Source organism: Salvelinus namaycush, chromosome 8 (genome assembly GCF_016432855.1).
Source record: "Salvelinus namaycush isolate Seneca chromosome 8, SaNama_1.0, whole genome shotgun sequence".
NCBI classification, from domain to species: Eukaryota; Metazoa; Chordata; class Actinopteri; order Salmoniformes; family Salmonidae; genus Salvelinus; species Salvelinus namaycush.
Genome location: NC_052314.1, coordinates 47,440,841 through 47,455,551, shown reverse-complemented (window position 1 = coordinate 47,455,551; position 14,711 = coordinate 47,440,841). Strand labels below are relative to the sequence as shown.

Below are 14,711 nucleotides of genomic sequence, written 5' to 3'. Positions count from 1 at the left end.
AAAAATCCTTAATGTGGAAAGTAGTTTTTCCTTTATATTGAACAGGAGAAAGGTGGGGGGGGGCCACTTACGTGCCATGAAGCCAGAGAAAGCAGAGGATGACCCAACCTTGGAGAAGCGGTCATAGTTGTGGGAGATCATGTCCTTCATGGCTTGCCGTAGAATTTTGCTGGAAATTGTAGCGACCAATAGAAATTAATGGTAAATAATGCATTGTGTCATTTTGGAGTCACTTTTATTGTAAATAAGAATATAATACTTCTACATTAATGTGGATGCTAGCATGATTACGGATAATTCTGAATGAATTGTAATGATGAGTGAGAAAGTTAGAGGCATAAATATCATACCCCCCCAAAATGCTAACCTCCCCTTTTATTGTAATGGTGAGAGCTTATGTCTTCGGGGTATGATATTTGTGCGTCCATAACTTTAACTCACTCATCATTATTCATTACTCATTACTTACTGGACCCTTATGATCACTCAGCTAAGCATGTCTCTCCTTAATGTCAATATGCCCTGTCCATTGCTGTTCTGGTTAGTGTTTATTGGCTTATTTCACTGTAGAGTCTCTAGACCTGCTCATTATACCTTATCCAACCTTTCAGTTCCACCACCCACACATGCGCTGACATCACCTGGTTTCAATTATGTTTCTAGAGACAATATCTCTCTCATCATCACTCAATGCCTAGGTTTACCTCCACTGTATTCACATCCTACCATACCTTTGTCTGTACATTATACCTTCAAGCTATTTTATTGCCCTCAGAAACCTGCTCCTTTTACTCTCTGTTCCGGATGTCCTAGACGACCAATTCTCATAGATTTTAGCCATACCCTTATCCTACTCCTCCTCTGTTCCTCTGGTGATGTAGAGGTGAATCCAGGCCCTGCAGTGCCTAGCTCCACTCCTATTCCCCAGGCGCTCTCTTTTGATGACTTCTGTAACCATAATAGCCTTGGTTTCATGCATGTTAACATTAGAAGCCTCCTCCCTACGTTTGTTTTATTCACTGCTTTAGCACACTCTGCCAACCCGGATGTCCTAGCCGTGTCTGAATCCTGGCTTAGGAAGACCACCAAAAACTCTGAAATCTCCATCCCTAACTATAACATTTTCAGACAAGATAGAACGGCCAAAGGGGGCGGTATTGCAATCTACTGCAGAGATAGCCTGCAGAGTTCTGTCCTACTATCCAGGTCTGTACCCAAACAATTTGAACTTCTACTTTTAAAAATCCACCTCTCTAAAAACAAGTCTCTCACCGTTGCCGCCTGCTATAGACCACCCTCTGCCCCCTGCTGTGCTCTGGACACCATATGTGAACTGATTGCCCCCCATCTATCTTCAGAGCTCATGCTGCTAGGTGACCTAAACTGGGACATGCTTAACACCCCAGCCATCCTACAATCTAAGCTTGATGCCCTCAATCTCACACAAATTATCAATGAACCTACCAGGTACCACCCCAAAGCCGTAAACACGGGCACCCTCATAGATATCATCCTAACCAACTTGCCCTCTAAATACACCTCTGCTGTTTTCAACCAAGATCTCAGCGATCACTGCCTCATTGCCTGCATCCGTAATGGGTCAGAGGTCAAATGACCTCCACTCATCACTGTCAAACGCTCCCTGAAACACTTCAGCAAGCAGGCCTTTCTAATCGACCTGGCCCGGGTATCCTGGAAGGATATTGACACCTCATCCCGTCAGTAGAGGATGCCTGGTTATTTTTTTTAAATGACTTCCTCACCGTCTTAAATAAGCATGCCCCATTCAAGAAATTTAGAACCAGGACTGTTACAGATATAGCCCTTGGTTCTCTCCAGACCTGACTGCTCTTAACCAACACAAAAACATCCTATGGTGTTCTGCATTAGCATCAAACAGCCCCCATGATGTGCAACTTTTCAGGGAAGTTAGAAACCAATATACACAGGCAGTTAGAAAAGCCAAGGCTAGCTTTTTCAAGCAGAAATTTGCTTCCTGCAACACAAACTCAAAAAAGTTCTGGGACACTAAAGTCCATGGAGAATAAGAACACCTCCTCCCAGCTGCCCACTGCACTGAGGATAGGAAACTCTGTCACCACCGATAAATCCACTATAATTGAGAATTTCAATAAGCATTTTTCTACGGCTGGCCATGCTTTCCACCTGGCAACAGCACTGAATCCCCCACAGCAACTCGCCCAAGCCTTCCCCATTTCTCCTTCTCCCAAATCCAGTCAGCTGATGTTCTGAAAGAGCTGCAAAATCTGGACCCCTACAAATCAGCCGGGCTAGACAATCTGGACCCTTTCTTTTTAAAATTATCTGCTGAAATTGTTGCAACCCCTATTACTAGCATGTTCAACCTCTCTTTCGTGCCGTCTGAGATTCCCAAAGATCGGAAAGCAGCTGCGGTCATCCCCCTCTTTAAAGGGGGGTACACTCTTGACCCAAACTGCTACAGACCTATATCTATCCTACCCTGCCTTTCTAAGGTCTTTGAAAGCCAAGTCAACAAACAGATTACCGACCATTTCGAATCCCACCGCACCTTCTCCGCTATGCAATCTGGTTTCAGAGCTGGTCATGGGTGCACCTCAGCCACGCTCAAGGTCCTAAACGATATCTTAACCGCCATCGATAAGAAACAATACTGTGCAGCCGTATTCATTGACCTGGCCAAGGCTTTCGACTCTGTCAATCACCACATCCTCATCGGCAGACTCGATAGCCTTGGTTTCTCAAATGATTGCCTCGCCTGGTTCACCAACTACTTCTCTGATACAGTTCAGTGTGTCAAATCGGAGGGCCTGTTGTCTGGGCCTCTGGCAGTCTCTATGGGGGTGCAACAGGGTTCAATTCTTGGGCCGACTCTCTTCTCTGTATACATCAATGATGTCGCTCTTGCTGCTGGTGAGTCTCTGATCCACCTCTACGCAGACGACACCATTCTGTATACTTCTGGCCCTTCTTTAGACACTCTGTTAACAACCCTCCAGACGAGCTTCAATGCCATACAACTCTCCTTCCGTGGCCTCCAACTGCTCTTAAATACAAGTAAAACTAAATGCATGCTCTTCAACCGATCGCTGCCTGCACCTGCCCGCCCGTCCAGCATCACTACTCTGGACGGTTCTGACTTAGAATATGTGGACAACTACAAATACCTAGGTGTCTGGTTAGACTGTAAACTCTCCTTCCAGACTCACATCAAACATCTCCAATCCAAAGTTAAATCTAGAATTGGCTTCCTATTTCGCAACAAAGCATCCTTCACTCATGCTGCCAAACATACCCTCGTAAAACTGACCATCCTACCGATCCTCGACTTCAGTGATGTCATTTACAAAATAGCCTCCAATACCCTACTCAATAAATTGGATGCAGTCTATCACAGTGCCATCCGTTTTGTCACCAAAGCCCCATATACTACCCACCACTGCGACCTGTACGCTCTCGTTGGCTGGCCCTCGCTTCATACTCGTCGCCAAACCCACTGGCTCCAGGTCATCTACATGACCCTGCTAGGTAAAGTCCTACCTTATCTCAGCTCACTGGTCACCATAGCAGCACCCACCTGTAGCACGCGCTCCAGCAGGTATATCTCTCTGGGCACCCCCAAAACCAATTCCTCCTTTGGCCGCCTCTCCTTCCATTTCTCTGCTGCCAATGACTGGAACGAACTACAAAAATCTCTGAAACTGGAAATACTTATCTCCTTCACTAGCTTTAAGCACCAGCTGTCAGAGCAGCTCACAGATTACTGCACCTGTACATAGCCCATCTATAATTTAGCCCAAACAACTAACTCTTCCCCTACTGTATTTATTTATTTAGCTCCTTTGCACCCCATTATTTCTATTTCTACTTTGCACATTCTACCACTGCAAATCTACCATTCCAGTGTTTTATATTGTATTTACTTCGCCACCATGGCCTTTTTTTGCCTTCACCTCCCTTATCTCACCTCATTTGCTTACATTGTATATAGACTTATTTTTCTACTGTATTATTGACTGTATGTTTGTTTTACTCCATGTGTAACTCTGTGTTGTTGTATGTGTCGAACTACTTTGCTTTATCTTGGCCAGGTCGCAATTGTAAATGAGAACTTGTTCTCAACTTGCCTACCTGGTTAAATAAAGGTGAAATAAAAAAATAAATTCACGGTTCATTCAAGATTATCCGTAATCACGCTAGAATCTACATTAAAACCTTTTCTCAATAGGGGGGCGCTATTTTCACTTTGTAAAAAATCGTTCAAGTTAAACTGCCTCGTACTCAATTCTTGCTCGTAAAATATGCATATTATTATTACCATTGGATAGAAAACACTCTCTAGTTTCTAAAACCGTTTGAATTATATCTGTGAGTAAAACAGAACTCATTTTGCAGCAAACTTCCTGTCAGGAACTGAAAAATCTGAAATCGGGGGCTCTGTTCCAGGGCCATCCTATTAATTTGCATGAAATCTATGGGTCTACATGCACTGCATACGCCTTCCACTAGATGTCAATAGGCAGTGAGAGGTGGAATGGGGTGTATAGCTCTATCTGAGGCCGAATAAGACCTGTTGGAATGACGCGACCACTCTTTTCATTGTTCACCATGGCGCGAGATGGACCTCTGGATTGCGTTCTGAAAAGCTTTCGTTATAGACGTTAGATATCTCCGGCTCTGATTTTATTTGATATATGTGTTAAAAACATCATAAAGTCGTTATTTTAAACCGAGTTATATCAGTTTATATCAGTATATTGCGATTTTCAGCATTTTCTTTTCTATGCATTATGGTTGAGTTGGACACTACTGCGCCACATGGCTAGCTTTGTTTGCTAATTGACAGATGAAGAGGACATTCTACAACCAAACAACGATTATTCTGGACAAAGGACCCCTTGTACAAGATTCTGATGGAAGATCATCAAAAGTAGGAACCATTTATGATGTTATTTCGTATTTCTGTCGAAAATGTGTCGTCGTATTTTGGGCGCTGATTTTGGGCGCTGTCTCGCTATAACGTAAGCTGTATGTCGTACTAAAGTTATTTAAAAAAATCTAACACAGCGGTTGCATTAAGAACTAGTGTATCTTTCATTTGCTGTCCAACCTGTATTTTTTAGTAAAGTTTATGATTAGTTATTTGATTAGATGAGTGTCAGAAATATATCCGGATAATTTTGTGCAGTTTGGCTACGTATTCACATTGTTCAACCACGAATTGTACCGCTAAATATGCACATTTTCGAACAAACCATATATGTATTGTGTAATATGATGTTATAGGACTGTCATCTGATGAAGTTTATGAAGGTTAGTGAAATAATTAATATCTTTTGCTGGTTTTGTCGCTATCGCTACCGTTGCCTTGAATCAATGCTGTTGTGTGGTTGGATATTGTAGTAAGTTAATATAATGCTATATTGTGTTTTCGCTGTAAAACACTTAAAAAATCTGAAATATTGTCTGGATTCACAAGATCTTTGTCTTTCATTTGCTGTACACCATGTATTTTTCATAAATGTTTTATGAGGGGTATTTAGGTATTTCACGTTGCTCTCTAGTTATTCTAGCTGCTTTGGTGAGATTTGTGATGGTGGCTGCAATGTAAAACTATGATTTATACCTGAAATATGCACATTTTTCGAACAAAACATATGCTATACAATAAATCTGTTATAAGACTGTCATCTGATGAAGTTGTTTCTTGGTTAGTGACTATTTATATCTTTATTTGGTCGAATTTGTGATAGCTACCTATGCGGTAAAAAAATTGTGAAAATATGCGGTTGGGTCTTTTGCTATCGTGGTTAGCTAATAGAAATACATATTGTGTTTTCGCTGTAAAACATTTAAAAAATCGGAAATGATGGCTGGATTCACAAGATGTGTATCTTTCATCTGGTGTCTTGGACTTGTGATTTCATGATATTTAGATGCTAGTATTTACTTGTGGCGCTATGCTAGGCTATGCTAGTCAGCTTTTTTACTGATGAGGGTGCTCCCGGATCCGGGATTGTGACCAAGTAGAAGTTAACGTAGAAGTGTTTAGAAACATATTGTATTCTTATTTAAAAGTGACTTCAAAATGACAAAATACATTATTTACCCATTTCTATTGGGCACAAAATATGAAACAACCAGCAAATGTATCCAACATGTATGTAGAGTCACAAGCTTGATGCAATCATTGTGTGCTAGGAATATGGGACCAAATACTGGCCATGTTAACTCCAATGTCTATCACAGTTGTGTAAAGTTGGCTGGATGTCCTTTGTGTGGTTGACCATTTGTGCATGGGACCAGGAATATGGGACCAAATACTAAACTTTTGACTACTTCAAAACACAAGACAACAATAAGCAACACAAACATTGGCGCACAAACACGCATACACAAACACACTATACATGGATTTAGTACTATAAATATGTGGTAGTGGTGCAGTAGGGGCCTGAGGGCACACCGTGTGTTGTGAAATCTGTGAATGTATTGTAATGTTTTTAAAATGGTATAAACTGCCTTAATTTTGCTGGACCCCAGGAAGAGTAGCTGCTGCTTTGGCGGCAGCTAATGGGGATCCATAATAAATACAAATACATTGGGTGTACAAAACATTATGAACACTATGCTCTTTTCATGACATAGACGGACCAGGTGAATCCAGGTTAAAGCTATGATCCTTTATTGATGTCACAATCAGTGTAGATGTAGGGGAGAAGACAGATTAAAGAATAATGTTTAAGCCTTGAGACAATTGAGACATGGATTGTGTGTATGTGTGCCATTCAGAGAGTGAATAGGCAACAAAATATTTAAGTGCCTTTGAACAGGGTATGGTAGTAGGCAGTGTTGTATTTGAGACCACCTAGAGCGAGACGGATTCAAGACCAATACCGGAGCAAATCGAGTCCGAGTCAAGACCAAGACCGGGGGGGGGGGGGGGGGGGTTCTCTGGGGAGATAAAGCTAAGTCAGCCATTGGCTAGGCCATCAGAAGAATTGGATCCTGAGTTCGTAACCCCCAAGGCAATTGAACTTATCCCAGAGGCTGCTCCAAGACGCCGGCTGGCGGAGAAGAGGAATTCGGAGTGGACTTCTAGTGTGACTCAGGTGGCGGGCACACCCGCCACCGCTTCCGAGTATATTACTCGCTAATGTTCAGTCTCTGGACAATAAAGTATACGAGCTCAGGGTGAGGATCTCCTTCCAGAGAGACATCAGGGACTGCAAAGTACTCTGTTTCACGGAATCATGGCTCTCTCGGGATATACTGTCCCCGTCCACACAGCCAGCTGGGTTCTCAGTTCATTGTGCAGACAGAAATAAAGAACTCACTGGGAAGAAGAAAGGCGGGGTGTATGTTTCATAATTAACTACTCATGGTGTGATTGTGGTAACATACAGAAACTCAAGTCCTTTTGTTTACCCGACCTAGAATACCTCAAAATCAAATGCTGACTGTATTACCTTCCAAGATAATTATCTTCGGTCATAGTCACAGCCGTGTATATTCCCCCTCAAGCCGATAACACAACGGCCCTCAAGGAACTACACTGGACATTATGCAAATGAAACCACATATCCTGAGGCCGCATTTATTGTAGCTGAGGATTTTAACAATGCAAATTTGAGGAAAAAGCTACCGAAGATCTATCAACAAATTGACTGTAGTCCTCGCTCTGCAAAAACATTAGATCACTGCACTGATCACTGCTAAGCCCTCCCCAGCCATCCCTTCGGCAAATCTGATCACGACTGCATTTTGCTCCTCCCTTCCTATAGACAGAAACTCAAACAGGAAGTACCCGTGCTAAGGTCTATTCAACGCTGGTCTGACCAATCAGAATCCATGCTTCAAGATTGTTTTGATCACGCCGACTGGGATATGTTCCGGGTAGCCTCAGAGAATAACATTGACGTTTACACGGACAAGGTAACTGAGTTCATCAGGATGTGTACAGGGGATGTTGTTCCCACGGTGTTTATTAAAACCTACCCATACCAGAAACTGGTATGGGTAGCGCAAAACTGAAATCACAAACCACCGCATTTAACCACGGCAAGGTGACTGAGAATATGGCTGAATACAAACAGTGTAGTTATTCCCTCCATAAGGTAATCAAACGGGCAAAACGTCCATACAGAGACAAAGTGGAGTCGCAATTCAACGGCTCAGACATGAGACATATGTGGCAGGGTCTACAGACAATCACGGACTACAAAGGGAAAACCAGCCACGTCGCAGACACAATGTCTTGCTCCCAGACAAGCTAAACACCCTCTTCGCCGTTTTGAGGATAACATAGTGCCACTGACGCGGCCTGCTCCTAAGGACTGTGGGCTCTTGTTCTCCGTGGCTGATGTGAGTAAGACATTTAAGCAGTTTAACCCTCGCAAGGCTGCAAGCCCCGACGGCATCCCTAGCCGCGTCCTCAGAGCATGTGCAGGCCGGAGTGTTTACGGACATATTCAATCTCTCCCTATCCCAGTCTTCTGTCCCCACTTGCTTCAAGATGTCCACCATTTCTTTATTGGGTACAGGAACAAAGGCAACTAAACTAAATGACTATCGCCCCATAGAACTCACTTCTGTCACCAGGAAGTTCTTTGAGAGGATATTTAAGGATCATATCACCTCCACCTTACCTGACACCCTAGACCCACTTCAGTTTGCTTACCACCCAAATAGATCCACAGACGATGCAATTGCCATCACACTGCACACTGCCCCATCCCAACTGGACAAGAGAATCACCTACGTCAGAATGCTGTTCATTGACTATAGCTCAGCCTTCAACACCATAGTACCCTCCAAGCTCATCATTAAACTCGGGGCCCTGGGTCTGAACCCCGACCTGTGCGGGGTCGCACCCAGGTGGTGAAGGTAGGAAACATCATCTCCACTTCGCTGATCCTCAACACAGGGGCCCCACAAGGGTGCCTGCTAAGCCCCCTCCTCTACTCCATGTTCACCCATGACTGCATGGCCATGCACGTCTCCAACTCACTCATCAAGTTTGCAAACGACAACAGTTGTAGGCCTGACTACCAACAATGACCAGATAGCCTACACGGAGGTGGTGAGGGCCATGGCGGAGCGGTGCCAGGAAAATAACCTCTCCCTCAACGTCAACAAAACGAAGGAGCTGATCGTGGACTTCAGGAAACAGCAGAGGGAGCACGCCCCTATCCACGTCGATGAGACCTCCGTAGAGAAGGTGGCTTGAAGTTCTTGAAACTTGAAGTTCCTCGGCGTACACATCACTGATGATCTGAAATGGTCCACCCACACTAACCAACTGTGAATATATTTTATGGGCTTTGCGATTGTGTAAAAATCAAATCAAATTTTAAAGGTCACATACACATATTTAGCAGATGTTATTGCGGGTGTAGTGAAATGCTTGTGTTCCTAGCTCCAACAGTGCAGTAATTATCTAACAATTCACAACAATACACACAAATCTAAAAGTAAAATAATGGAACTAAGAAATATATAAATATTAGGACGAGCAATGTCGGAGTGGCATTGACTAAAATACAGTAAAATAGAATACAGTTGGGCTGGGCGATATACAGTTGAAGTACACCTTAGCCAAATACATTTAAACTCAATTTTTCACAATTCCTGATATTTAATCCTCGTAAAAATTAGTTAGCATCACCACTTTATTTTAAGAATATGAAATGTCAGAATAATAGTAGAGAGAATGATTTATTTCAGCTTTTATTTCTTTGATCACATTCCCAGTCGATCAGAAGTTTACATTCACTCAATTAGTATTTGATAGCATTGCCTTTCAATTGTTTAACTTGGGTCAAACGTTTTGGGTAGCCTTCCACAAGCTCCCACAATACGTTGGGTGAATTTTGGCCCATTCCTCCTGACAGAGCTGCTGTAACTGAGTCAGGTTTGTAGGCCTCATTGCTCGCACACACTTTTTCAGATCTGCCCACAAATTTTCTGTAGGATTGAGGCCAGTGCTTTGTGATGGCCACTCCAATACCTTGACTTTGTTGTCTTTAAGCCATTTGCTACGACTTTGGAAGTATGCCTGGGGTCATTGTCCATTTGGAAGACCCATTTTCGACCAAGCTTCAACTTCCTGACAGATGTCTTGAGATGTTGCTTCAATATATCCACATAATGCGTGGTCCCATGGTGTTTATACTTGCGTACTATTGTTTCTATAGATGAACGTGGTACCTTCAGGCGTTTGAAATTGCTCCCAAGGATGAACCAGACTTAGGGAGGTCTACAATTCTTTTTCTGAGGTCTTGGCTGATTTCTGTTGATTTTCCCATGATGTCAAGCAAAGAGGGACTGGGTTTGAAGGTAGGCCTTGAAATAGATCCACAGGTACACCTCCAATTGACTCAAATTATGTCAATTAGCCTATCAGAAGCTTCTAAAGCCATGACATAATTTTCTGGAATTTCCAAGCTGTTTAAAGGCACAGTCAACTTAATGTATGTAAACTTCTGACCCACTGGAATTGTGATACAGTGAATTATAAGTGATATAATCTGTCTGTAAACAATTGTTGGAAAAATTACTTGTGTCATGCATAAATTAGATGTCCTAACCGAAGTTCCTAAAACTGTTTGAGTCATGTCTGTGAGTATAACAGAACTTATTTGGCAGGCGAAACCCCAAGGACAAACCATTCAGATTTCTTTTTTGAGGTCACTCTCTTTTCAATGAGTTTTCATTGGGAATCCAGATTTCTAAGGGACCTTCTTGCAGTTCCTATCACTTCCACTGGATGTCAACAGTCTTTAGAAATTGGTTGAGGTTTTTCCTTTGAGAAATGAAGAAGTAAGACTGTTCAGAATGAGGGTAGAGGGAAGTGTACTCTTTGTTAGAGGCGCGTGACCTGAAAGCACGCTCCACTTTGTTTTCCTCCGGTATTGAACACAGTATATCCCGTCTTCAATTTTATCGATTATTTACGTTAAAAAATACCTAAAGTTGTATTACAAAAGTAGTTTGAAATGTTTGGACAAAGCTTACAGGTAACTTTTGAGATATTTTGTAGTCACGTTGCGCAAGTTGGAACCAGTGTTTTATTCTGGATCAAACGCGCCAAATAAATGGACATTTTGGATGTATATCGACGGAATTAATCGAACAAAAGGACCATTTGTGATGTTTATGGGACATATTGGAGTGCCAACAGAAGAAGCTCGTCAAAGGTAAGGCATGAATTATATTTTTATTTCTGCGTTTTGTGTCGCGCCTGGAGGGTTGAAATATGGTCTGTGTTTGTTTGCTTGGGTGCTATCCTCAGATAATAGCATCGTTTGCTTTCGCCGTAAAGCATTTTTGAAATCTGACACATTGGCTGGATTCACAACAAGTGTAGCTTTAATTTGGTAGATTGAATGTGTGATTTCATCAAAGTTACATTTTATATTCATTTATTTTGAATTTGGCGCTCTGCATTTTCACTGGATGTTGGCCAGTTGGGACGCTAGCGTCCCACATATCCCAGAGAGGTTAACAAGAAATTTGTGGAGTGGTTGAAAAATGAGTTAATGACTCCAACCTAAGTGTATGTAAACTTCTGACTTCAACTGTATATCGTGTGACGATAGAAAAATGTCTATCGTTTCATATTATGCTCTATCGTTTATTTCGATGTGTCGCAAATCACATTCTTTACAGCAATATTTTGTGTCAATTGAACAATGCTTTGCAGAAATTTGCAACACAAACAAACATGGAGGAGAGTGAACGTGACACAGAGCATGGAGACATGGAGCTCGTACTTAAAAGAGGGGCTACTTCGGTCGCATGGACTTGGTTTGGGTATGAAAAGTCTGACACGGACCAGAAAACCACCCTCTGCAAAATATTACGCAGGCCGGTAACCGACAACAGGCTCAAACACCACTAACTTCTTATCACCTACGCAAGAATCATGTGAAACTGTACAGAGAGAGTCTATGGATGACACCCCAAAAAGTACAGTCAACTGCTCAATACAAACCCCCGACTCAGACGTTGCAAGAGGCTTTTGCCCGCGGCACACCATATGGCAAAGAATCACGAAGATGGAATGAGATAACAGCTGCCGTTACAACTTACATCTGCAAAGACATGGCCCCAATTTACACGGTCGAGAAACGGGGGTTTCGTGAGTTGCTGCTAACACTCGACCCAATGTACCAAATGCAAATTGATATGTGACACGTATTAACCTGTTTGGGCTGCAGGGGCAGTATTGAGTAGCCAGATAAAAGGTGCCCATTTCATACGGCCTCGTACTCAATTCTTGCTCGTACAATATGCATATTATTATTACTATTGGATAGAAAACACTCTCTAGTTTCTAAAACCGTTTGAATTATATCTGTGAGTGAAACAGAACTCATTCTGCAGCAAACTTCCTGACAGGAAGTGGAAAGTCTGAAATTGAGGCTCTGTTCCAGGGGCTGCCTATTAAATCCCTTGTTATTTATTAGTTTAGATGCACTTCATACGTCTTCCACTAGATGTCGACAAGGAGTGAGAGAAGAAATGGACTGTGTAACTTGATCTGGACTCGAATTACAGCTCATGGAATGACGTATCCTCCATTTCCTGTTTTCAGGAAGGCGCGAAGAGAGACATGGATTTGCCTTCTGTTTAGCTGTCGTTATAGGCCACTACTATCTCCGGCTTTGATTTTATTTGATACATGTGACCATATCATCGTAAAGTATGTTTTTTCAATATTGTTTAATCAGATTATTGAAAATTTTTCGGGAGTTTTGCCGTGTTCCGTTCTCTGACTTTGTTGACGATGGAGCGATTCGTGCCACTTGGCTAGTGCGCTTCCTAAATCGAGAGGGAAAGTGTCCGTTCTAAATCCAAACAACGACTGTTCTGGACAAAGGACCCCTTGTCCAACATTCTGATGAAAGATCACCAAAAGTAAGAAACATTTTATGATGCTATTTCATATATCTGTCGTGCATGTGAACTAGTCGTCGGCGCCCAACGTTTGGGTACTCTAGCTATACCGAAGTGGATGTCGTAATGAAGTTATTTTTTTGAATTCTAACACTGCGATTTCATTAAGAACTAATGGATCTATCATTTCCTATACAACATGTATTTTTTAGTTATGTTTATGAATAGTCATTTGGTCAGAATATGTGTGTCATAAAAAGTGTCAGAAAAAAATTAGGACGTTGTGGGACAAAATAGCTACGTTAGCAGAATGTATAACCACTGATTTCAGCTCTAAATATGCACATTTTCGAACAAAACATAAGTGTATGTATAACCTGATGTTATAGGACTGTCATCTGATGAAGAATATCAAGGTTAGTCAAAAATTATATATCTTTTGCTTGTTTGTTACGATCGCTAACCTTTTGCTACTGGGAAATGGCATGTGTTTCTGGCTATTGTGGTAAGCTAATATAACGCTATATTGTGTTTTCGCTGTAAAACACTTAATAAATCGGAAATATTGGCTGGAATCACAAGATGCCTGTCTTTCATTTGCTGTACACTATGTATTTTTCAGAAATGTTTTATGATGAGTAATTAGGTATTTGACGTTGGTGTCTGTAATTATTATGGCTGCTTTCGGTGCAATTTCTGATTGTAGCTGCAATGTAAACTATGATTTATACCTGAAATATGCACATTTTTCGAACAAAACATAGATTTATTGAATAACATGTTATAAGACTGTCATCTGATGAAGTTGTTTGTTGGTTAGTTTGGTTGGTTCTTGGTTAGTTAGGTTGGCTTTGTGCATGCTACCTGTGCTGTGAAAAATGTCTGTGCTTTTTTGTATTTGGTGGTGAGCTAACATAAATATACGTGCTGTTTTCGCTGTAAAACATTTTAAAAATCGGACATGTTGGCTGGATTCACAAGATGTGTACCTTTCATTTGCTGTATTGGACTTGTTAATGTGTGAAAGTTAAATATTTAAAAAAAATATCTTTTGAATTTCGCGCCCTGCACTTGAAGTGGCTGTTGTCATAAGTGTACCGGCGTCGGGCTGCAGCCATAAGAAGTTAATGCCAAACTGGCAAGCCCAGGCAAGGATGTTTCAGACTAGCTGATCCGTCACAATACATATGAGATGAGTAAAGCAGTATGTAAACATTATTAAAGTGACTAGTGTTCCATTAATAAAGGGGTCAGTGATTCCATGTCTATGTATATAGGGCAGCAGCCTCTAAGGTGCAGTGTTGAGTAACAGGGTGGTAGCCTTGAGATAGAAGCTGTTTTTCAGTCTCTTGGTCCCAGCTTTGATGCACCTGAACTGACCTCGCCGTCTGGATGATAGCGGGGTGAACAGGCCATGGCTCGGGTGGTTGATGTTCTTGACGATCTTTTTGGCCTTCCTGTGATATCGGGTGCTGTAGGTGTTCTGGAGGGCCGGGAGTGTGTCCCTGGTGATGAGATGGGCAGACCGCACCACCCTCTGGACCATCACAGAAGCTCCTTTGTGCATGATTTCTCTATTCTACTACATAATTGAACAATCGTATACGTCCACTACTTTGATACGCATCTGTAGGGATTAAGAAGTAGGGATACACCACTGGCCCTTTGTGTTTAACAAAAAGTGCACTCTCCTACATGAGTGCGCTGGTATTACGGTTGCTGTCCTTTCAGAATCACAAACCTGTCACACACTGAAGGCCTATAGGTTCGCCACTGCGCAAACATGTCTATAATAGATATAAAGGCTGTTA

General features: G+C 42.0%; 1 protein-coding gene across 1 annotated transcript in view; it reads right to left on the bottom strand.

Moving 5' to 3' along the window:
- Positions 1-14,711, bottom strand: part of LOC120052757 (microsomal triglyceride transfer protein-like) — a 47,011-nt gene that overhangs the window by 14,182 nt on the left and 18,118 nt on the right. The window contains exon 12 of the mRNA XM_038999853.1: positions 72-169. Coding sequence (XP_038855781.1) covers positions 72-169 — 98 coding nt within the window. The remainder of the gene's footprint in view (positions 1-71; positions 170-14,711) is intronic.